Genomic DNA, 22,036 nt, shown 5'->3' with positions numbered 1-22,036 from the left:
TTTTTGGTGGTTCACTGGAGATAAGAGTCTCATAGACTTTCCTGCCCAGGCTGGCTTTGAACCCTGATCCTCAGATCTCAGCCTCCTCAGTAGCTGGGATGACAGGCGGTGGCCCCCAGCAACAATATTCGTTGACTGGATCATCAGTGGGGTAAATAAGCAAGTCATGGTTTGCATCTATAGGGGTAGGTGGTATCTTGGGGGAGTGGAGACAAGATGGCGGGCAGAAGAACAGGTTGCATTGGCTTGCTTGAGACAGATGGGGGGGAAGAGAACGCTGGATGATTTTTGTGAAGGCAAACTTTTAGCCACCTAAAGGAATGCTACATCCTCCCAAGAAAAGCAGCTCCAAAACCAAAGCATCAACAGCATATCTGCACAGAACTCCCCCTCCCCGAGTGTCTACCTGCCCCCTCCCCTCTTATGTGTGTGTGTGTGTGTGTGTCTTTCACACACACACACACACACACACACACACACATACACACACATTCAAGCCTAGGGTACCATCACTCTAGCAGCCGTTCAAGCACAAAGAAATCACCTCTGACCCTATGTCAGCCTCTGAGCTCAGCAAGAAACACCCCCCCCCATCTTTCCCCCAGTCCTGGGACTTGAACTCAGGACCTGGGCTGTCCCTAAGCCTCTCTGTGCTCAAGGCTAGTGCTCTACCACTTGAGCCACAGCGCCACTTCTGGCTTGTTCTGTGTCTGTGGGACTGAGGAGTCGAACCCAGGGCTTCGTGCATGCGAAGTGAGCACTCTACCACTGAGCCACCTTCCCAGCCCCTCACCAAGATCCTTAAGTCTGTGGTCTCCACTTTCAGATCTCTGATCCCGACTCCCTGTCACCAGTGATGAGACCCGAGGTTATACCCACAGACACAGCCCTGTCTGATCCAATCTGCTCAGGGGAAAGAAATCTCCCTAAAATCCTTCCCTCTATCCCAGAAAACAACTGCACGGGCGCGCTTAGGGGAAAACATCCCAAAGGCCAGACAGGATGTCTCCAGACAGCATTCCTAACCCTATCTCTTAGCCTCACTGGTTGAGCACTACATTACTCCCAGCAGCCTGGTTATCTGCTCTAAACAAGCCCTGCGAGTGTTTCCCATCACCCCATCTGAACACCGTCCTTTTACCCCAGGCCTAGCCCTACAGCTTCACTTCGTCTCACCAAGTCAGTCCATCTGATCTACACATACCCCTTCCCTCTTCCCGTGGGATTATACACATCTAAACCCCAAGGGTGGATGGGTGGTTGGATGGATGGGTGGGTGGACGGATGGGTGGATGGTGGATGGATAGATGGATGGATGGATGGGTGGGTGGATGGATGGATGGATGGGTGGATGAGTGGATGGATGGATGGATGGGTGGGTGGATGGATGGATGGATGGGTAGATGGATGGATGGATGGGATGGATGGATGGATGGGTGGATGGATGGATGGATGGGTGGGTGGGTGGGTGGATGGATGGATAGGTGGATGGATGGGTGGATGGATGGATGGATGGGTGGATGGATGGATGGATGGATGGATGGATGGATGGATGGGTGGATGGATGGATGGATGGGTGGATGGATGGATGGATGGATGGATGGATGGATGGATGGATGGATGGGTGGATGGATGGATGGATGGGTGGATGGATGGATGGATGGATGGATGGATGGATGGATGGATGGATGCAGACTTGTCACACGCACGAGTGGAGATTACACTTGAGGATCTATCCGCAAAAGCTAGGACACTCTTGACTCTCATCATAGTTCTTTCCCTCAGGCCCATCCCCAAGGCTTCCAACTCCATCTCTCCGCATCTGAGGATGGAGGTTCGAAGCCAGCCCAGGCAGAAAGTCCGTGAGAATCTTATCTCCAATCAAACACCAACAAAGTCCAAAGTGGAGTTGTGGCCCAAGTGGTAGAGCGCCAGCCTTGAGCACAAAAGCTCTGGGGACAGTGGCTCCTAAGAGTTCGAGCCCAGGGGCAGCACAAAAACAAAACGAAAAACCAGATGTCAGGTACTAAGTAGAGCACACCTGTTCCCCGCCGCGAAGTCCACATGGCGGCTCCTATTCTAGCATGCATCTGAAAATGAGAATGCAGCCGATGTCTGCGTGGCATTTACAACACACCATCCCCATGTGTCACCACACATGGCACTTTGTTTTTATGAAGGCGTCATCTTTCAATTACACATTTGTCCCGTTGCTTTTCCCCTGCCTATGTCTGATATTCAGACTAGAAGATCCAAGAAGGTAGGGTACCCGAAGTGTGTATGTGTTTGGCCCAGGGGGAGGGGCCGGTGCCCTCCCCCTCTTCTTCATCTCCTCCAGTGAATGTAAAGGATGACAAAAAGCCATGGGTGGAGGCGTGGTTCAGGTGGTAGACTGCCAGCGGATGAGTGAACCATCAAATCAAGAGTTCGAGTCCCAGTGCAGGATACCCCCAGCCTCCAAAAAAAGATGATAGCAAGCCACAAGACTGGAAACACTAGCCACCAGGTTTTGGGTGTTAAACAAGCTCGTTATAGGAAATAATACATCGTCAGTGCCAGGCTATCTATACAGCTGCTCAGTGACCTTGGCAGTTCGACCTTGGGATGTGCTTAATATATGTAGAAAATGACGTACTGCCACGAGGACAACGTCCATGGATTTTTCTAGAGCATTCTGTATTGCTCTAGTACCTAAAGAACACTGCCCAGAAAATCCTAAACTCCTATTTTAAATATCAAGTGAAATGAATATATTCTAATATTCATATGGCAATTCGTGGTGTGTGTGTGTGCGTGTGTGTGTGCGTGTGTGTGTGTGTCTACTGGAATTTGAACTCAAAGACCCAAGTGCCGTCCCCTAGCTTTTTTGCTCAAGGCTGATGCTATGCCCCTTGAGCCACAGCTCCACTTCTGGCGTTTTGGTGAGTTAATTAAGGGTTCTTGTAGACTTTCCTGCCTAAGCTGGCTTTGAACCTCAACCCTCAGATCTCAGCCTCCTGGGTAGCTGGGATGACAGGTGTGAGCCACTGGCTCAGGAAGCTCCAACTCATGTGGCAGGGTTAGATTGTGTGTACGTGTGTAAATCATGTGGCAGGGTTGGATTGTGTGTATGTGTGTGTGTTTTTTTTGTGATTCACTAGCTATACTCAGACTTGGAACTACGATCCTCTAGGAAGAACTAGAAATCCCCTCCCCCCCCACCCCCCGCACCCGGCCTTGGTAACCTTCAATGACTTTCATACCAGAAACCGGCTCACGGTAGGTATTTTACAATTCTCAGCACGCGTTCATAACATTCTAGCTATCAAAAATCAAACCTCATTAGTCCAAATCAAACACTGTCCTATTTGCACATGCAAGGGAAAGTTCAACTTTCAGAACTTCTCTTTTCAGAAAAGAGCAATATGGAGTTAGAACCTCACAAACCCTGTATTGTTGTCCTAATATGCAAGATGTGTGGTTTTACCCTCCTGCCTATCATCATACAAGACGATGACCTTTAAAGAATCAGAGGCAAGTTTCTAGCTACTTAGGGAGGGTGCTCTTTTCTATTCGCCCCACACTTGAAGTGAACCAAACCATGGTAAAGTTTGGTGTAATGGATGACACATCCATTTAAGGGACCTCACCCGGCTGTCATCAAAGAATCCTTAAAGCCCCATTTTCAAGATGGAGCAAGAGAAGCCTGTAACTTTCAAGTCTCTAAGATTATCCCTGTACTTTCTGGGTTAGGATTGGATTTCCAGTGAGAAAATGGACGATGTAAAGCTCCACTTTGGGCTGGGCAGGTGGCTCAGTGGTAGAGTGCTCGCTTAGCATGCGCGAAGCCCTGGGTTCGATTCCTCAGTACCACACACACAGAAAAAGCCAGAGGTGGCACTGTGGTTCAAGTGCCAGCCTGGAGCAAAAGAAGTTCAGGAACAGCGCCCAGGCCCTGAGTTCAAGCCCCAGGACTGGGAAAAAATAAAATTCTGCTTTGTAAGTTACAAACACTGGTATCAATTCTTAACATTTCCCCCTGAACTACCATAGTCTTAAAAAGTAATATGGGGTCGGCATCAGTGGCTCATGCCTGTTACCCTAGCTACTCAAGAAGCTGAGATCTAAGGATCATGGTTCAAAGCCAGCCTGGGCAGGAAAGTCTGTGAGACTCTGATCTCCAAGCAACCACCAGAAAACCCGAAGGGGCAGTGGCTCAAGTGGTTGAGAGCTAGTCTTGAGCAAAAGAAGCTCAGAGACAGTGCCCAGGTCCTGGGTTCAAGACCCAGGATTGGCCAGAAAAGAAGTGGTGTTCATAAGTGTGTACGCTGGGAATCTAACTGAAATCTCTAGGACTCTGATCAGGGCTTGGGTGACTTAGCTCGAGTTATTCTTAGCATCACCAGGCTCTATGGGGAAGATGTGCATACACGCACCTTACAAGGGAACATAGCCACAGCAAACAGCCAGAGACACCAACACAAACCACTCCAGCTCCCTACCAGGCTTAGAGAGAGAGAGAGAGAGAGAGAGAGCAGTCCAACCTGAAGGGAAGCTAAGCGGCTTATAGGCTCCATTGTCTTCTTGGCACTGGGTAGTTTTCATCATTTCCTAGAATAACTGTACATTCCCAGAGAATAAAATCCAAACAAATTCACAAAAGACGATGGAACGTAGAAGATGTAGAAATGTGAAAACAGAGCTCCTGTGGCTTCAGGCTTAGCCCTAAAGACTTTCTCTCCCTTTCCCCTCATGGATACTGAGCCTTAATCCCGACGTAGCGTCCACTGGTGATTTCTTTGCGACAGCTTGCCATTTTGAACCCCCCACACCCCTGCCCCGCCACCCCCAAGAGGAATATTTAGTTAGAATTCAGGGTACTGCCCTCTTGAGAGGCAAAGCAGAAACCAGCTCTGAGAGCAAACAATTCAGAGCAGAGAAGGGCTCTGTTGTCTTTTTTTCTATTTTTGTCCGTTGTGGGGCTTGAACTCAGGGCCTGGGCGCTGTCCCTGAGCACTTTGTGCTCAAGGCGAGCGCTCTAACCATTTTGAGCCACAGCGCCGCTTCCGGTTTTTGAGTGGTTCATTGGAGAGAAGAGTCTCACGGGGACTTTTCTGCTGGGGCGGGCTTTGAACCTCGATCCTCAGATCTCAGCCTCCTGAGTAGCTGGGATTACAGGCATGCACTACCAGTGCCTGGCTTTTCTATCTTCTCTCCTTCTTCCCATGGGAAGGAAGTCTATGCGGCTGATGCCCATCACTTCCTTTTATCATCTGACCAATTATCTCCTGCATCCAAGAAACAACTGAACATTCACCATTTCCCTTCTTCAGGCCGCTCTTTTTCTTCTACTGGGAATATTCTAAATATAGCTCCTGCTCCTGCTCTTTCTCACTGGGCTGTCTCCTCTAGAAGATAAGTTCTATAAATTCCACAGGCCTGCTTTGCGTGTAGTAGTCTTTTTTAATTTGCTGGGGAAACACAGGAAGACAATAGCTCTCCAGATGACTTCCGCCATCCTGGACACTCCAGTTTAAGATGAGAAGAATATAACCTTATATTAGAACAATAAAGCATCTCCAATTGCTCCTCACGGTGGATGGGCCAGGTTTCTAAGATATTACAGTCTTACTAAGGGATTTCAGCTATCTGTAAGGAAAAGGAGACTTTCTGGTAACTCACAGAAGGACTAAGTAGTAACACCTGCTATTCAGCAAATCCCAGCCTTGTCAATGGTGAGTTGATGAAGCAAAAGTTATTATTTTGCCAGTCCTGGGGCTTGAACTCAGGGCCTGGGCGCTGTCCCTGAGCTTCTTTTGCTCAAGGCTTGTACCACACACCTCCACGTCTGGCCTTTTCTGGGTATGTGGTAGTGAGGAATCGAACCCAGGGCCTCATGCATGCTAGGCGAGCACGCTGTGGGGTCAGTTTATTATTCCTTTCCCGGGGAGTGTTGACCCCTGATGTGGATGGTGAGTCAGCTGTGGCAGGAGGAAATCAGGCCCGCAGCATTTCTGTTCCTCGCCCCTTCTCTCCAGCAGCCACGCAACTGCCATCTTGGAATCCAGGAAGATAAGACCACAGGCCAAGCATCAAGGGCTTTGATTGTAACTAGGCCCCGCCCCACCAATTCTCAAACAAAGGTCAGACCACCTGGGACCACACCTGTGCTCACAGTTCACTTCCTGCCCCCCCCCATGCTTCCTCTCATCCTAAAGGCTGTACCCAGAAGATGGCAGACTGTGTAAATGCCATCTGCCCATAGCAGCCCGGGACTTTCTCCATGTCTCTCTCTACTTGATGTGTAGAGGTGTCATACTCTTGGGAGTCTGGGCCCTGGGGTTTTAAAGGCCAGTTTCATTATTAGCTATTTATACCGCATGATTAAAACCCACTAAGGGTATCTTTTTTGTTCTTTTTCTTTCTTTTTTGTCGGTCATGGGCCTTGAACTCAGGGCCTAGGCACTGGTACCTGAGCTTTTTCGCCCAAGGCTAGTGCTCTACCACGTTGGCCACACCGCAGTTTTCTGGTGTTCTGGTGGTTCATTGTTGCCCGGGCTGGCTTTGAACCTCCATCCTCAGATCTCAGCCTCCTGAGTAGCTAGGATGTCCGGCGTGAGCCACCGGTGCCCCATTAAGAGTATCTTTAAAGTATAATGACAACTTAATGTCCTCATTTTCCCGAGATGGGTTTCTTAGGGATGGCACTCAAATACAGCTGGAGTTTAAGTCAAAATAGGAGAAAAATCTCATCGAAATGGTCAGTGAAACAAACAACAAAATTCAATTAAACCGCAACAACATTCAATTAAAACACAGCCATTCAGCCTGGACCAAGAAAGACATTTTGTGCCAGCAACAAAGAAGTGCCCAGGGGATTTACATTATCATGGAAATTAAAGTAGCATTGAGAATTAAAGTACCACCTCTGTGTGTGTGTGTGTGTGTGTGTGTGTGTGTGTGTGTGTGTGTGTGGTGTGTCAGTACTGGGGCTTGAACTCAGGGCAAGGGCACTGTCCTTAAGCTTTTGTGTTCAAGAGCAGCACTCTATCACTTACCCAGGCTGGCCTCAAATCCTGATCCTCAGCTCTCAGCCTCCTGAGTAGCTAGGATGATAGGTGTGAGCCACCAGTCCAGGCTTACCACTATCCTTGAAGAATCATCTTAGACTTACCAGCCCTTTCCATCCAGCAGTCAAAATATACACAGCAGCCTTTTCTCATGGTACCCACAGGACTATCCAAAAGGGCAAACAACATTCCCTTCCCTAGCAACCCAAACAGGCTTTCTGGCAGGCTGAAAACAGCCACTACAGCGCCAACAACAGCGTGATCTCCCAATTAATAGTGTAACAACAACAAAAGGACAATCCAGCCGTTTTCAGTGTGAAATTTCTCCATTCCTGTCTCAAGCCTGTGTTGCTGGCGCCTACTTTCAGCATTTCAATTGCCTGTAAATACCCCGACATTTTAGATAAATACCCTTCTAAAACACTTTTGAGAGCCACACGTGTAATTACCATTTAGTGGAAATGTGGCATGATGTTAAAAATGTCACTTGGCTAAAATAACTCACAAAGCCCAATGAAATAAAGCCCAATGAAATAAACCCACCTTTACCCAGACTATCTGTTGTGGCTAATGAAATACCCAAATCACCCACCATATGTTGTATGAAAACATTCTCTTTCAAGACTCAGCTTCAACCCAAGTTAAAGTTGAATAAAAATTAGTTCAGTGTTCTAGAAAACTAGTTTTAAGTTTGGGACTGGCAGTCCTGTTTTTTTGGACCTCAACTGGAAAGTCTTTCACGCAAACATAAACCTGCTAATAAAACGTGATGAATTGAGCAGCAATGATCTAAAGTTCAAGTGTACATTGGACTATCTAGTAGTCACTACTACCGGGTTTTGAACTCAGGGTTTCAGACTTGCTCAGCAGATACTCTACCACTGAGCCACGCCTCTATCCCATGTTTGTTTTGTGCCATTTACCTAGCTTTACTTAATTTCACTACTTATTAACAGATCTGGTTAAAATATACAAGAACCGGATTCACTTTTAAAAAAACAAAAATGATGGCAATGTAACAAGAGTTTGTGTGTGTGTGTGTGTGTGTGTGTGTGTGAGATCTCTTAGCATAACCAGCCAACCATCAAAACTCATAAGTAGCAAATAGCTAAAGACAAATGACTACAATACTCTACCAACAGGAATAAATCAGAAAAAAACACCAAAAAAAAAATCTTAACCATGACCACAAATGATCTAATTTTCAAATCAATGAATCACTTAATATGTGGGAAAAAAATAACAGGAAAACCAAGAATACCATCCTTTTCTGCTCCCAAAGTTTCAAAACTACAGGATATAATCAACATGACATGATTAAAAACAAAACAAAACAAAAGCTTAAAACATCATGATCAACTCTAGACAAACCAGCAACCAAAGACTGAACATAGAATGTGAATTACCCAGGGGGAGAAAAATCAGAATACAAAGACTCACTTGATATAGTATCTTGCACCTTCAAAAGTGTACGCCTCTTCCCAACCGGTGGGCAAATCTAAAAACAAACCAAAACAAAACAAATATATAAGTTACAATTAGTATGACTTCCATCAGACAGCAAAGTAAGCTTCCAACCATTTTAATTGTTTGTTTTCATGATCAACTATTTTCATTCATGTAGGTTCCTACCTGGGGGGGAAAATGTGCTGACTGGCAAAACGTTAATAGCAGATATAATATCCTTTGGGGAAAGGTGATAATTCAAATTTCAAGTCACCAGAAAAGTCCCAATAATATGAAGAGATGAAATGGCACGAATATACCCATTAGAAACTAATCAGAGTGTGTGAAGGAACTGTAATCTGGATTGTGCCAAAAGGAAGTGAAAAGTTCTCTAAATACAGGTAAAATGGCAATTAGTAATTACCAAAAAGCTAGGTGCCAGTGGCTCATGCCTGTCATCCCAGCTACTCGAGAGGCTGAGATCTGAGGATCGTGGTTCAAAGCCAGCCCTGACAGAAAGGTGTGAGACTCTGATCTCCAAGGAACCACCAGAAAACTGGAAGTGGGGCTGTAGCTCAACGTGGTAGAGGACTAGCCTTGAACTCAAAGAGCCTCAAGGACAGCAATCGCCCAGGTCCAGAGTTCAAGTCCTGGATTGGAAGGAACACGTTCTGGCTGTTGGTGGCTGAGATCTGTAATCTAACACTATTCAGAAGGCTGAGATATTAAGATCTTGGCTCAAAGCCAGCCTGGGCAGTGGGAAAAGTCCATGAGACTGGTATCTCCAATGAACCACCAAAATGCGAGAAGGGGTGGTGTGGTTCAAGTGGTAGAGCACTAACCTGTATAACAAAACAGCAGAGACAGAGTCCAGGTCCCGAGTTCAAGCCCCAGGACTGGGACATGTGTGCGCACACACACAAACACAGAAAGTACTGTCCTTGCTACCTAGACAATCCCGATCACTGTGACTGTGGAAAAGGAAGATCTCCGGAGGTACTTAATAAGCGCGCAGCACACCTGACCTGAGTGAAGTTTCCAGCGAATCAGGTTGGGAATGACCCCGTGGCATCTGTGACCAACTTACAATGGCCATGGCTCTGGATTTCATCAGAGGCCCCGAAATTAACATACTGAAATAACTAAGGAAAGCAAGGCACTGATGTGTCAGTAATGCCAAGCGGGAGTCCATGTGAACCGAACCAGAATATTAAAAAAGAAGAAGAAGAAGAAAAAAAAAACACATTAGAGGAAAGAAAAAATGAAGTTTCCCAGGAAGAGGTGACATCCGGGAGGTGAAGAGCTCCTGGGGAGGGGGTGGTTTATCTTCAAGGAGATAAAACCTGGGATTCCCTACAGGCGTCCGCGTGCAACACACCTGCCGGTGCACGGGGTGAAGAACGTAAGGATGGGTTAGTCACAAGCGCCCTAACACACACACACAGACACACAGACACACAGACACATACAGACAGGCACACAGACAGACAGACAGACACACACACACACACACAGGCACACACACATACACAGACAGACACAGACAGACACACACACACACACACACAGACACACACAGACACACACAGGCACACACACATACACAGACAGACAGACACACACACACACACAGGCACACACACATACAAAGACACACAGACACAGACACACACAGACATACAGACACACACACATACACAGACACACAGACACAGACAGACACAGACATACAGACACACACACAGGCACACACACATACACAGACACACAGACACAGACAGACACACACAGACATACAGACACACACACAGGCACACACACATACACAGACACTGACACACAGACACACACAGACACAGACAGACAGACAGACAGACACACACACACACACACACACACACAGACCCCCTACTCCTAACTTCACCTAACTCGGCCAGCTAAGCAGCCCCTCCTCCACCTATTATTATTACTGCCGTTGTTGTTGTTGTTGTTCTGGTCGCTCCAGCCCGGGGACCGCTCTGGCCCCTTCCGCCGCTCCGGGGTTGGACCCGAGGCCCGGCGGCCCCGCGTGCCCGGCGCCCTGGCTCTCTCTCTCTCTCTCTCTCTCTCTCTCTCTCTCTCTCTCTCTCTCTCTCTCTCGCTTCCTGCGGGGCGGGGGGTGGGGGCCAGGCCCCGGCCGCAGCCCACCGTCTCCCCACCCGGGGCGGGGGGGGGTCCCCCCGAGGCCGGCCGAGGACACGTGCTTCACCTCGGACAAACAAGCCCCGCGCTTGTAAACAAAGACCGAGCGGAGCGGCCCGGCCGGCCCCGCGCGCCCGGCCTGCCGCAGGCTTCCAGAGCCGCCGCTCCCCGTCCCCGGCCGCCCCGGCGACTGGGCCCCCATGCCCACATGGGAGGGGGGGTCCCCCGGTCGCGCTCCGGGAGGACCGTGCGCCCCCGAGAGCCCCCCGGGAGGACCGTGCGCCCCCCGATCGCCCCCCGGGAGGACCGTGCGCCCCCGAGAGCCCCCCCCGGGAGGACCGTGCGCCCCCCGATCGCCCCCCGGAAGGACCGTGCGCCCCCCGATCGCCCCCCGGGAGGACCGTGCGCCCCCCGATCGCCCCCCAGGAGGACCGTGCGCCCCCGATCGCCCCCCAGGAGGACCGTGCGCCCCCCGATCGCCCCCCAGGAGGACCGTGCGCCCCCCGATCGCCCCCCAGGAGGACCGTGCGCCCCCGAGAGCCCCCCGGGGAGGACCGTGCGCCCCCCGGGAGGGCCGTGCGCCCCTCGATCGCCCCCCGGAAGGACCCTGCGTCGCCCAGAAGGACTGTGCGCCCCTCAATCTCCCACCGAAAGGTCCGGGCGCCCCTCGATCGCCCCCCGGGAGGACCGTGCGCCCCCTAATCGCGCTCCGGTAGGACCACGCGCCCCCCGGGAGGACCGCGCGCCCCCCGATCGCCCCCGGGAGGTCCGGGCGTCCCCCGATCACCCCCCGGGAGGACCGCGCGCCCCTCGATCGCCCCCCGGGAGAACCGCGCGCCCCCCGGGAGGACCGCGCGCCCCTCGATTGCACCCCGGGAGGACCGCGCGCCCCTCGATTGCACCCCGGGAGGACCGCGCGCCCCTCGATTGCACCCCGGGAGGACCGCGCACCCCCCGATCGCCCCCCGGGAGGACCGCGCGCCCCCCGATCGCCCTCCCGGTCTGAGCAAGCCCGCGGCGGGGGGGGGGGGGAGGTTCTGAACGCGGATCGCCGGCGGCTGCGGCCGCTCCCGCGCGCAGGACACGCACCCGGCGCTGCTCCCGAGCCGGTTCCGGGTCCCCGAGCGTCGGCGGGGTCCCCCCCACACACACACACCCCGGGTAGGAGGCGGTGGGGCGCCCGGGCGGCCACGCACGCACGGCGGTGGGGTCGCGGGGTGCGGGGCGGGGGGGAGGAGGAGGGACTTCCGAGAAGCTGGTGGGGGGGGGCACCGCGGGGGACCCCGGCGCGTCCCGGGCGGTGTCGGGGTCCCCCCCGCCCCGCGCCTTACCTGTGCTCTGCCGCCGGTGTCCGGTGACCACGGCCTCGCCGGTGACCGGGTGCAGCCAGGTGGTGCTCTTGGCCTCCTCGCTGCGGGGGGAACACGGGGACCGGGCGTGAGCGGCGGGCGAGCGCCCCGCACCCCGCGCCCCGCACCCCCGGGCCCCGCACCCCCGGGCCTCACTTGATGAAGAAGACGCGGCCGCCCCTGGTGATCCCGTAGGTCCAGGAGCGGGGCAGGGAGCAGATCCACTCCAGGTTCAGGTCCGCCGCCATGTCTGCTTCCCGGGCCGCCGCCGCCGCCGCCGCCTTCTCCGCAAGCCGCGCAGGGACGAGGCGGCGAGCGAGCGCGGCCCGAGCGCCCCGCCCGGCCCCGCGAGCCCTACCCCCGCGGGCGCCGCCTGCCCTGCCGCCCCGGCCCGCTCCGGCCCGCGTCGCCGCCCCTCAGCATCGTCCCCCGGCCGCCGCCGACCGGCCGCCCCGCCGCCGCGCTCGGGGGATGGGCGACGCCGCCGCGCCCGCCCGCCGCAGGCCCCGCCCCGCGCGCCGCCCCGCTTCCCGCCCGCCGCCGGCCCCGCCCCCGGGCGGGGGCCCCGCCCACTCCCAGGCTCCTCCCCCCGCGGCGTCCGGCCACGCCCCCGAGAACGCCACCACAGGCCTCACGCGACCCTGCCCGCGCGTAGGCCACGCCCACAACCACACTCCTCCCCACCCCCGCGCGTCCGGCCACCATCCCTACGCCCCACCCGCGCAGACCTCTCCCTACGCCCCGCCCACTCTCAATCTGTCCACTCCCCTCCCACTGGCAGGCCCTTCCCGCTCCCTTTCGCCATAGCCTCTCTACGCCCCGCCCACATGCTCGCCCTCCGCCTCCTCCGACACCCCCCCCTCCATGCTACGTCCCTCTCTTCACGTACCTCCCAATGGCAGGTCCCCTTCCCTTTCGCGTTCCTCCCATTGGTAGGTCCCTTTCACGACCCGCCCAATCGCCAAGCCTCCTTCTCCACACCCCGCCCAATCCAGGCCAACCCCCTCCTTCACGCCCCGCCCAATCGGCAAGTCCCCTCCCCCTCGCGCCCCACCCACGGGCGGGTCTTCTTCTCGCCCCGCCCAATCGCAAGCCTCCCCTCTCCACGCCCCGCCCACTGGCCGGCCCCGCCCCCTCCAGCGCGTGTACCTGACCCCTGTGCCTGGGTCGTCCTTTGTTGGGTGCTGGGATGCAGTGGATGCGGCGGGATTTGATCCCGCGTCTGCAGAGCCTTCTAGAATAGCTGCTTTTTTATTCAGGCATGCAGCAGGATGTGTGTGCGTGATGTGACCAACTTACCTGCAAAATCAGTCTGAAAGAAAACAAGTTTTCTGTTGTTTTCCTGGGCCTCTTAGGTCCTAGGGGGGGTTCATGAAAAATCAGCTCTTGCCTTCAAGAAGCAGGTCTGCTGGGGTAGCAGGGTGCATGTCCACCCTTGTCTACCCTTGTCTCCCACTGACCAGCCAAAGCCTGAAGTGGAGCTGTGGCTCAAGTGGTAGGGCACCAGCCTTGAATGAAAAGCCCTAAGGACAGCGCCCTTGGGGCCTTCCTTGAGTTCAAGCCCCAGGACCAACACACACACAGTCTCACACACACACACACACACACACAGTCTCACACACACACACACACACACACACACACACACTCAGCAATAGACACTTACAGTTCCTACTACTTGAAATGAGGTCTAAAGAGCCCAAGGTGATTTGCTCTGGGTCATGGTAATAAATGGCCAAGCCTGGATTCAACCTGGCTCTGGGATAATTTCACAAGGCAGTACTCAATAAATAAATAAATAAAACTGTCTCCATCCGTCTTCCCCAGTTTTCTGAACAAGAGCAGATTTCCCAACCATTAAGATCATGGCGCCATGTTTTCTCTCCTGTGCAGAAGCTAGATCTAAAATACATGGGGACAGGATGGATGACCCGGGACTCTAGACTTCCACACACAGCCAGACCCAAGGAGGACACTGTTTGGGGACGAACACAAAGGCACCAGGTCTCTGATTATAGAAAATAATATAGAAATGGACTCCAGGAAATGGACCCAAGGGGTCTTCCATGTGGTTTCTATTTCTTTTTGTCACGTGAGTGGGTTTCTCTGTCTCTAGGAGGGTGAGGGGGACACAGAAATGGGGGGACAGAGGGGAAACCAAGGCAGCCGTGGTCCTCACTGGACACCATGTGGAGAATGAACTCTACCACTCATGGGTGGGGACGGGAGGGAAACGTTGGGGGGAGAGAGTAAGGGAAGGAGGGACAAGGTCCACAGAGAAATGTGCTCGTGACCTGATTGATGTCACTGTCACCTCTCTGCACATCGCCTTTATTATCACAGTAAAAAATTGAAAGGGAAAAAAAAAAACCAATAATTAAAAAATATATATATCCAGGGGGCTGAAGCTTGTCATCCTAGCTACTCAGGAGGCTGCAATCTGAGGACCAAGGTTTGAGGTCAGCCCAGGCAGGAAAGTAGGTGAGACTCTATTCTCCAGTGAACCATCCAAAATTGCACACACACAAAAAAATTAAAACAAATAAATAAATAAGCTAGAAGTGGAGCTGTGGCTGAAACCTTCCAGTACTGGCAATAACTAAACAGATAAAAAAAGATCTTAGCATGGCTCAAGCATTGTGTAACCTGGCCTTTTCTCTGCTTCTGTGATGTATCTCTTCAGCCACATGACTCACTCATTCCAGCCACTAGCAGAATTCCACAATAATTGTCCTGTTTGCTATTCTGATAGCACCTTTTATTTTGAGCAGTTTTGAAGGCATGGTGGAGAGAGAATTATCTCGTACATCTTCCCAGGAATTCAAATGGGCCAATAATCTGTCTCCACTTTTAAGTTCTTGAAGAGGAAATGAACTTTGGCCAAAGCTAGCTGCAGCCAGTCAGATATGGGAGGTGGAGGAATAGGTATTTAAAAACCATAGTTCACAGAATTCAAATTCCTGCAGACCATTCTGTCTTCTGTGGAAAAAAAAATCACCAAAAACAGAATATGGAGAGTCTTAATTGCTTCTATAGTTTGCTTGATCATCTCTGCTTATACAGAAAACCCAATAACATCACTTTCTTTGTTTTGTGTTCTCCTTGGCATTCTACTCGTTCATTTTTAACCATGATTACTGCTTGACATCTCATCTCTTGCCCAATCTCTGGAAAGATATGCGTTTTTCTTTAAAAAAAAAAAAATCAATGAATAACTAGCAGGAAGTCTTCGCCCGTAATATCAGTGGATGTAGAACACAGCAAGGAAAATGAAGAGCTGTTAAGAGTTATGCCAACATTACCATTTTTAAAGTCTCTTTAATATCACCATGACGTAAGAAAGCCACTGTCCGTACGTCCAGCTGTGGTATTTCAATGTTTATATAATGATTGAGAAGTCTATAGTCTGACCATATGCTGTTCTGAGATTTTTTTATTTTAATTAGCTCTGAATGTTGATTTTTTTTTTTACAAGATTTATTCCCACAAGGCCTATTTCAAACAAGTGACTTAAAAATATCTATCTTAGGCTAGGCGTCCATGGCTCAAGCCTGTCATCCTAGCTACTCAGGAGGCTGAGATTGGAGGATCCTGATTAGAAGCCAGCCAGAAAATCTGTGAGACTCTTATCTATAATTAAGCACCAAACGCACACACACACACACACACACACACACACACACACACACACACATACACACACACACACACCACAAAAAAACCTGGAAGTGGAGCTGTGGCTCAAGTGGTAGAGCACTAGCCTTGAGCACAAAAAGAGCCTCCTATGTAGCTAAAATTATAGGCATTAGCCACTACACCCAGCTAAAATCTATTTTTCTTAAGCTCTTTTAAGAATGCCCTTTTTCTCTGTAAGCATATTTTTGTCCCCGTCTGCTTTAGGTTGTAATTGTATATAGGTTTTTCATCTGCTTCATTCAGGTAGATGCAGAATTATATCTCCTTATCACTGAATCTCCATACCTTGGAGTTAGCATAAGAATCGTTAGTGAATTTAATTTTCAATCCAATTCCTTGGCCTCCCCATGGAATTATTCCCTGTCACATTTTCCCATTTTATCACCCGATATTTTATTTTGGCACGCACTCACACCGAAACTCATATCCAACGTCTGCCTTTTATAGTAGTTTTTCATATTTCTATTCTCTCTATTCAATTGCTTATTTCATGAACTGCTTTTGGAGAAAAAGTATTAAGCCTTGATAAGCAGAGTTGCTTCAAAAATAAAAGCAAAAGAGAAAGAGAGATTTAAAACATACTGAGTATTACCTAGGCGCTGGTGGCTCACGCCTATAATCCCAGCTCTTCAGGAGGCTGAGATCTAAGGATCATGGTTCGAAGCCATCCTGGGCAGGAAAGTTTGTAAGACTCTACCTTCAATGAACCAGCAAAAAGCCTAGAAATGGAGCTGTGACTCAAATGGGTAGAGAGCTAGCTTTAAGCACCAAAGCCCAGGGACTGTGTCCAGGCCCTGAGTTCAAGCCCCAGGACTAGCAAAAAATACATAAAAGCTTTTAGTTCAGGGGCAGTTCCAACTACACGTAGTCCTTTGGACTCAACCCAAGGGTCAAGTGAAGGATATTGCTAGGATTTTGTCCACGGCACCATTCTTTTCTAAATAATCCTTTTTTTTTTTTTTTGATTGGTCCTGGGTCTTGAACTCAGGGCCTGGGCACTGTCCCTGAGCTCTTTCACTCTAGGCTGGCGCTCTACCACTTGAGCCACGGTGCCACTTCTGGTTTTCTGGTGGTTCATTGGAGATCAGAGTCTCACGGACTTTCTTGCCTGGGCTGGCCTTGAACTGCAATCCTCAGATCTAAGCCTCCTGAGTAGCTGGGATGACAGGTGTGAGCCACCAGCACCCGGCTAGATTATTCTATTTTAATGGCTTAATTGAAGACAAAATTGTTTCCCTTGCGACCATTCCTAATTTTTTTTCAAAAAATTACACAACTGTATGTTTGTATACACTTGCTTTTTTTTAAACAGTTGCTTCATTTCTGATTCAATGTTGGATGCTGTTTCATGCAGAGTTATATAAATAATAACCTAAAATAAAGATATCTGTAGTTAATTATAACATAAAGAGCAAATTAAGTGTGTGTGTGTGGGGAAATGGAATGGAAATGGAAATTTTTACATTACCATAGGCACAAGTCTTGTGCACAGCTCATATTCAACAATATTTAGTAATTGAATGAATCATAAAATAACAGTGCACAGCTCCGGATGAGGACACGAAAGCTTTTCACAAAGCTTTTCTATTTTGGAAATATTTTTTCTTAAAAAAAAAAAAAAAAACAGCAACCCAGAGCCCTGTAAATTCAGAATTGTCAGTCGAATTTCCCGATCTGAAGAGCATTTTTGCTCGACCTGAGCAACAGAGAGAGTAAGGTTATGAATAATTACAATGGGAAATGTGAATGTGTTTCAAATGGAAAAGGCTGAAAGAATGAATCACGGCAGCTCCAATTTCGCTCTTTTGATGGTGGGGTGTTGGGGGTTCACAGAGGAAAGAACAGAGGCTGAGTTATGGAGAAACACCCCCTTCTTTGTAGTGCCCCTCCTGGGGCTTGAACTCAGGGCCTGGGCACTGGTCCCAAGCTGCTTTTGCTCAAGGCTGATGCTCTACCACTTGAGCCACAGCATCATTTCCGGCTTATTCTGTGTCTGTGGTACTGAGGAATCGAACTCAGGGCTTCACACATTTGAGGCGAGCGCTCTACCACTGAGCCACCTTCCCAGACCCCGCCTCTTAAAAAAAATTAAATGTTTTCAGATATATCAATGAGCATCTGGCTCAGAGATCTAAGCTTTCTAGCATGTTGAAGTAGCTTGAACTGCTCAGACATGAACATTTTTGACAGAGATGGCATTTCTTGCTAAAAAGCGGGAGAGAAGGAAAGCAAGGTGATTTAGATCTGTTAGCATTTGCATGCTGCTCCCGTGGCTGGGCAGATTGCTGATTTTGTTTTGTTTTGCTTTGCCTCCGGTCCATCATTTGTTCCCTTCTGATAGATCGTGTCGGAGAATTGTCCTGTGCCGGTTCATGCTAAGTAGGGTACTCAGCTGAGCTGTTCTAGAAGCTTAAGTTGAAAAAAGAAAGAGGAATCAGGAAAGCATGGAAGGAAGGGAAGAAGGGAAGGAGGGAGGGAGGGAGGGAGGGAAAAGAAGACAGAAAATATTCAAGGAAAGCACACACTTTTATCTTATCTTGGATTAAGAACAAAAGGAAAGAAAAAAAGCACTGGTGGCTCCCGCCTGTCATCCCAGTGACTCAGGAGGCTGAGATCTGAGGATCCTGGTTCAAAGCCAGCCTGGGCAGAAAAAGTACATGACCCTCTTTATTTCTGATTAATCATCAAAAAGCTGGAAGTGGAGCTGTGGCTCAAGTGGTAGAGCACCAGCCTTGAGTGATAAAGCTCAGAGACAGTGCCCAGGCCCTGAGTTCAAGCCCCAGGACTGACCAAAAAAAAAAAAAAACAACTAGAAATCTCTCCTTCCCTCCCTCCCTCCCTCCCTCCCTCCCCCCCTCTCTTTCTTTCTCCCCCCCCCCCCAGGTCTTGCATTTCTAAAATGCAAACAACCCAAAGCGTGGATGGTACCTTCAGCCCCTTTGCAGGAAGATGTGTCTTTTGAAGCCTTTTATTTCTTCAGAGGAAGACAGGAAGGAAGCTGGGAGAAGAGTGGAGGAGGGGAAGGAAAAGGGAGAAGGAATGAGGGACCGCACAACTGAAATTGCCCATTTCCCACAGCCTGCCCCGACCCGCACCCTGTCCTTTTCCTCTGTGGGCGATGTTCTAGAATACCTATGGAAAACTCGTAAACCCATCTGTTAATGAACACATAAGGGCTACTGAAACCAGCCAGAACTAGAATGGATCCTGCCAAATACATGATCTTGGTTTTTTTTTTTAATTTGATGTGTGCCAGTCCTGGGACTTGAACTCAGAGCCTGGGTGCTGTCCCTGAGCTGCTTTTTCTCAAGGTTAGCGCTCTACCACTTGAGCCACAGCGCCACTTCTGGCTTTTCCTCTGTGTCTGTGGTACTAAGGAATCGAACCCTGGCTACTCAGAGGCTCAGATCTGAGGATCACGGTTCAAAGCCAGCGTAGGCAGGAAAAACTCTGATCTCCAATGAACCACCAGAAAACCAGAAGTGGCGCTTTGATCAAGAGGTAGAACACCAGCCTTGAGTGCAAAGAAGCTCAGGGACAGCGCCCAGACCCTGAGTTCAAGCCCTGTGACTGACAAAAGCTAAAAAGCCAAAGCACTGTGGGGGAGTTGAACTTGGACCACGTGACCTGGGCTTGAAGATAGAAGTTGGAGGGCTCAATCCTGGCTCTGCTTGCCGGGTCATCCCTGGGGTGTGAGGTGTCTGGAAATCCCTTTCATTCATGGTTTACTGCAAGGTAGATTCATTAGAGCTGCCCCAGCTCCCTATCTACCGGGGATAGTCATCAAAGGCCATGGGGCTCGTGAAGGCATAGAGCAAACTGACACTTCACAAACAAGACGCTGGTTATGCGGCGGCCAGCTGACAGACCCTGACCAATCCTGAAGAGATCAAAGGACAAAATCATTATCACATGGAGGTTTGACCTATAAAGACAGAATTATTCCAAGATTGGAAACCTCCTGAAATAAATATTCCTTTGTGTACCACTACGAAGGACACACTGAATCTTCTTTCTTCATATGCATATATTATATATGTAATATGTAGATAATATATATTTTATATATTGGTTTATATTATGCATTTATATATTATATATTTTTATATACAATATTTTATCTATTGTACCTATTTTATATATACATACATGCACATATATTATTAATATATATTATATACATATATGTTATATCTGTATATTATATATGCATATATGTATATAATATACAATATATGTATATATTATATATGCATATATGTGTATATAAATATATATATAATATACCATATATTATATACATATGCATGTATATAATAGATACGTATAATATATGGTATATTATATACATATATATTATATAGACATATATACATGTATTATGCACACACATATATATTTTGTTTTTGTTCGTGCCATTCTTGTGGCTTGAACTCAGAACCTAGGTAGTATCCCTGAGCTTTTTTGCTTCAAGTTGGTGCTCTGCCACTTGAGCCATAGCTCCACTTCAAGCTTTTTGGTGGTTCAATGGGGTTAAGAGTCACACAGACTTTCCTACTCAGGCTGGCTTCGAACCAGGATCCTCAGATCTCAGCCTCCTGAGTAGCTAGGATGACAGGCGTGAGCCACCAGTATCTAGATAAATGTGCTATTAGGATATTGATAAAGCAATGTTTACATCCTCTTCTTTCCTCCTCCTCCTCCTCCCCCCCAGCCCTCCTCCTGTTCCTTTTTGCAGGTCCTGGGGCTTGAACTTAGGGCCTAGGCTCTGTCCCTGAGCCCCTCTGTGCTGAAGGCTAAGCACTCTACCACTTGAGCCACAGCACCACTTCAGGCTTTCTGACGAGTTTGTTGGAGATTAGAGTCCCATAGACTTTCCTGCTCAGGCTGGCTTTGAATCACAATCCTCAGATCTCAGCCTCCTGAGTAGCTGGGATGACAGGCGGGAGCCACTGGCGCCCGGCTTTCTCTCCTTTTTAAAAAGACAACCAGTGGACGTTTCTTTGAAAGTGAGAGGAAAGGAGGGAGAGGAGTCCCCAAAGAAAAGCCCTGTCTACATCCTCTGGTGCAAAAACGAGTTTATTTTATTTATTCTTCAGTATTTAATATACTAGAGCTAGCCGAATTCCCCTCTGAACCAACTGGATGGAATTTCAAACCCTTGCTCCTCAAAGTTTGAAGCAGGGTACATTTGTACAAAGGGAAAACAAGCAGGCCATTTTCCCCCAGCAAAATTGCCATGTTCCAAATGATTCTGCTGGTTTTCACCATGATCTTCCTCTCGGGGTGATAAACTTACCTTCAAACACAATGAACTCTGGCCAGTTTGACTTGGAGATGCAGGAAATAAAACAATGCAAGAATAAAAACACCACAAGAAGGGGTGCTTTCAACAGAGGGAAACTTAATCGGGGGGTGTGTTCCGTTTCTTCTGTTGATTTTATAGTCGGAGTAGCAACAACAGGTTTGGACATATACTCTTTAAGAGTTTTTATATGTGTTTATTTTTTGCCCATCCTGGGGCTTGAACTCGGGGCCTGGGCGTTGTCCCTGAGCTTTTGTGTTCCAGGCTGGCTCTCTCGAATCACAGCTCTGCTTCTGGCTTTTTTTTTGGGGGGGGGTAGTTTTAGGGGAGATAAAAGCCTTCAGGACTTTACTGCCTGGGTTGGCTTTGAGCTGTGACCCTCAGCTCTCAGCCTGCTGAAGAGCTGGGATTACAGGCGTGAGCCACAGCGCCCAGCTCATGCATACTCACATAGCTGGTCATTTCCTGGTGCTTTGGTGACTAAGTTTTGGAGTAGCTCTCAACTGTTCCTCTCCGGGTTTGTGGAATTCTGTTTCTTGCCAGATCTTTGGTTTGTTTGGTTGTTGGTTTGTTGTTCTTTTGTTTTCCCCTGATACCTGAAACTCTTCTTCCCTTCTCTGGCCACTTGCTTTCCTCTGTGTCCTGCTTTGGGTCCTTGGTTTCTGCCTAACTGGTTGGAGGTATATTTCTGGATGCTCTACTTTCATTTATTTAATGAGAGGCAGGTTGTAGGAGCCCAGCCCGGATGGTGAGGATAAGTTGATCACAGCTGACTTAATCTCACCAGAACCACACAGAAGACAGACAGGAAAGCCTGACAAATCACGACGGAGAACATCAACCAAAACCAACACCAACACCTAACCTGGAAACGAAGAGACCTGGTGGAAAGGCCAGAAGAAGGTACCTGCTCTCTAACAATGAAAATCACATTCAAGCCAACTGCTGGTGGCTCACGCCTGTCATCCCAGCTACTCAGGAGGCTGAGATCTGAGGATCACGGTTCAAAG

At 49.4% G+C, this 22,036-nt stretch overlaps 1 protein-coding gene across 13 annotated transcripts in view; it reads right to left on the bottom strand.

Moving 5' to 3' along the window:
* The window catches only part of Plekha5 (pleckstrin homology domain containing A5), a 95,820-nt gene extending 83,404 nt beyond the window's left edge, over window positions 1-12,416 (bottom strand). For 3 of the 13 annotated variants that reach the window (XM_070011602.1, XM_070011600.1, XM_070011601.1), the window contains exons 1-3: window positions 12,182-12,414; window positions 12,008-12,087; window positions 8,490-8,547 (exon numbers count right to left, since the gene is read on the bottom strand). In XM_070011602.1, the coding sequence (XP_069867703.1) occupies window positions 8,490-8,547; window positions 12,008-12,087; window positions 12,182-12,273 (230 nt within the window). In that variant the 5' untranslated portion in view covers window positions 12,274-12,414. Of the gene's footprint in view, window positions 1-8,489; window positions 8,548-12,007; window positions 12,088-12,181 lie in introns of all 13 variants that reach the window. The other 10 variants (XM_070011603.1, XM_070011606.1, XM_070011605.1 and 7 more) reach the window with 6 other exon arrangements.
* Window positions 12,417-22,036: the final 9,620 nt, after the last annotated feature.

The sequence above is a fragment of the Dipodomys merriami genome, unplaced genomic scaffold (genome assembly GCF_024711535.1).
Source record: "Dipodomys merriami isolate MVZ:Mamm:240054 unplaced genomic scaffold, mDipMer1.0.p SCAF_84, whole genome shotgun sequence".
NCBI lineage: Eukaryota > Metazoa > Chordata > Mammalia > Rodentia > Heteromyidae > Dipodomys > Dipodomys merriami.
The sequence above is the reverse complement of the archived record's forward strand: the minus strand, read 5'-3'. Positions and strand labels throughout refer to the sequence as shown.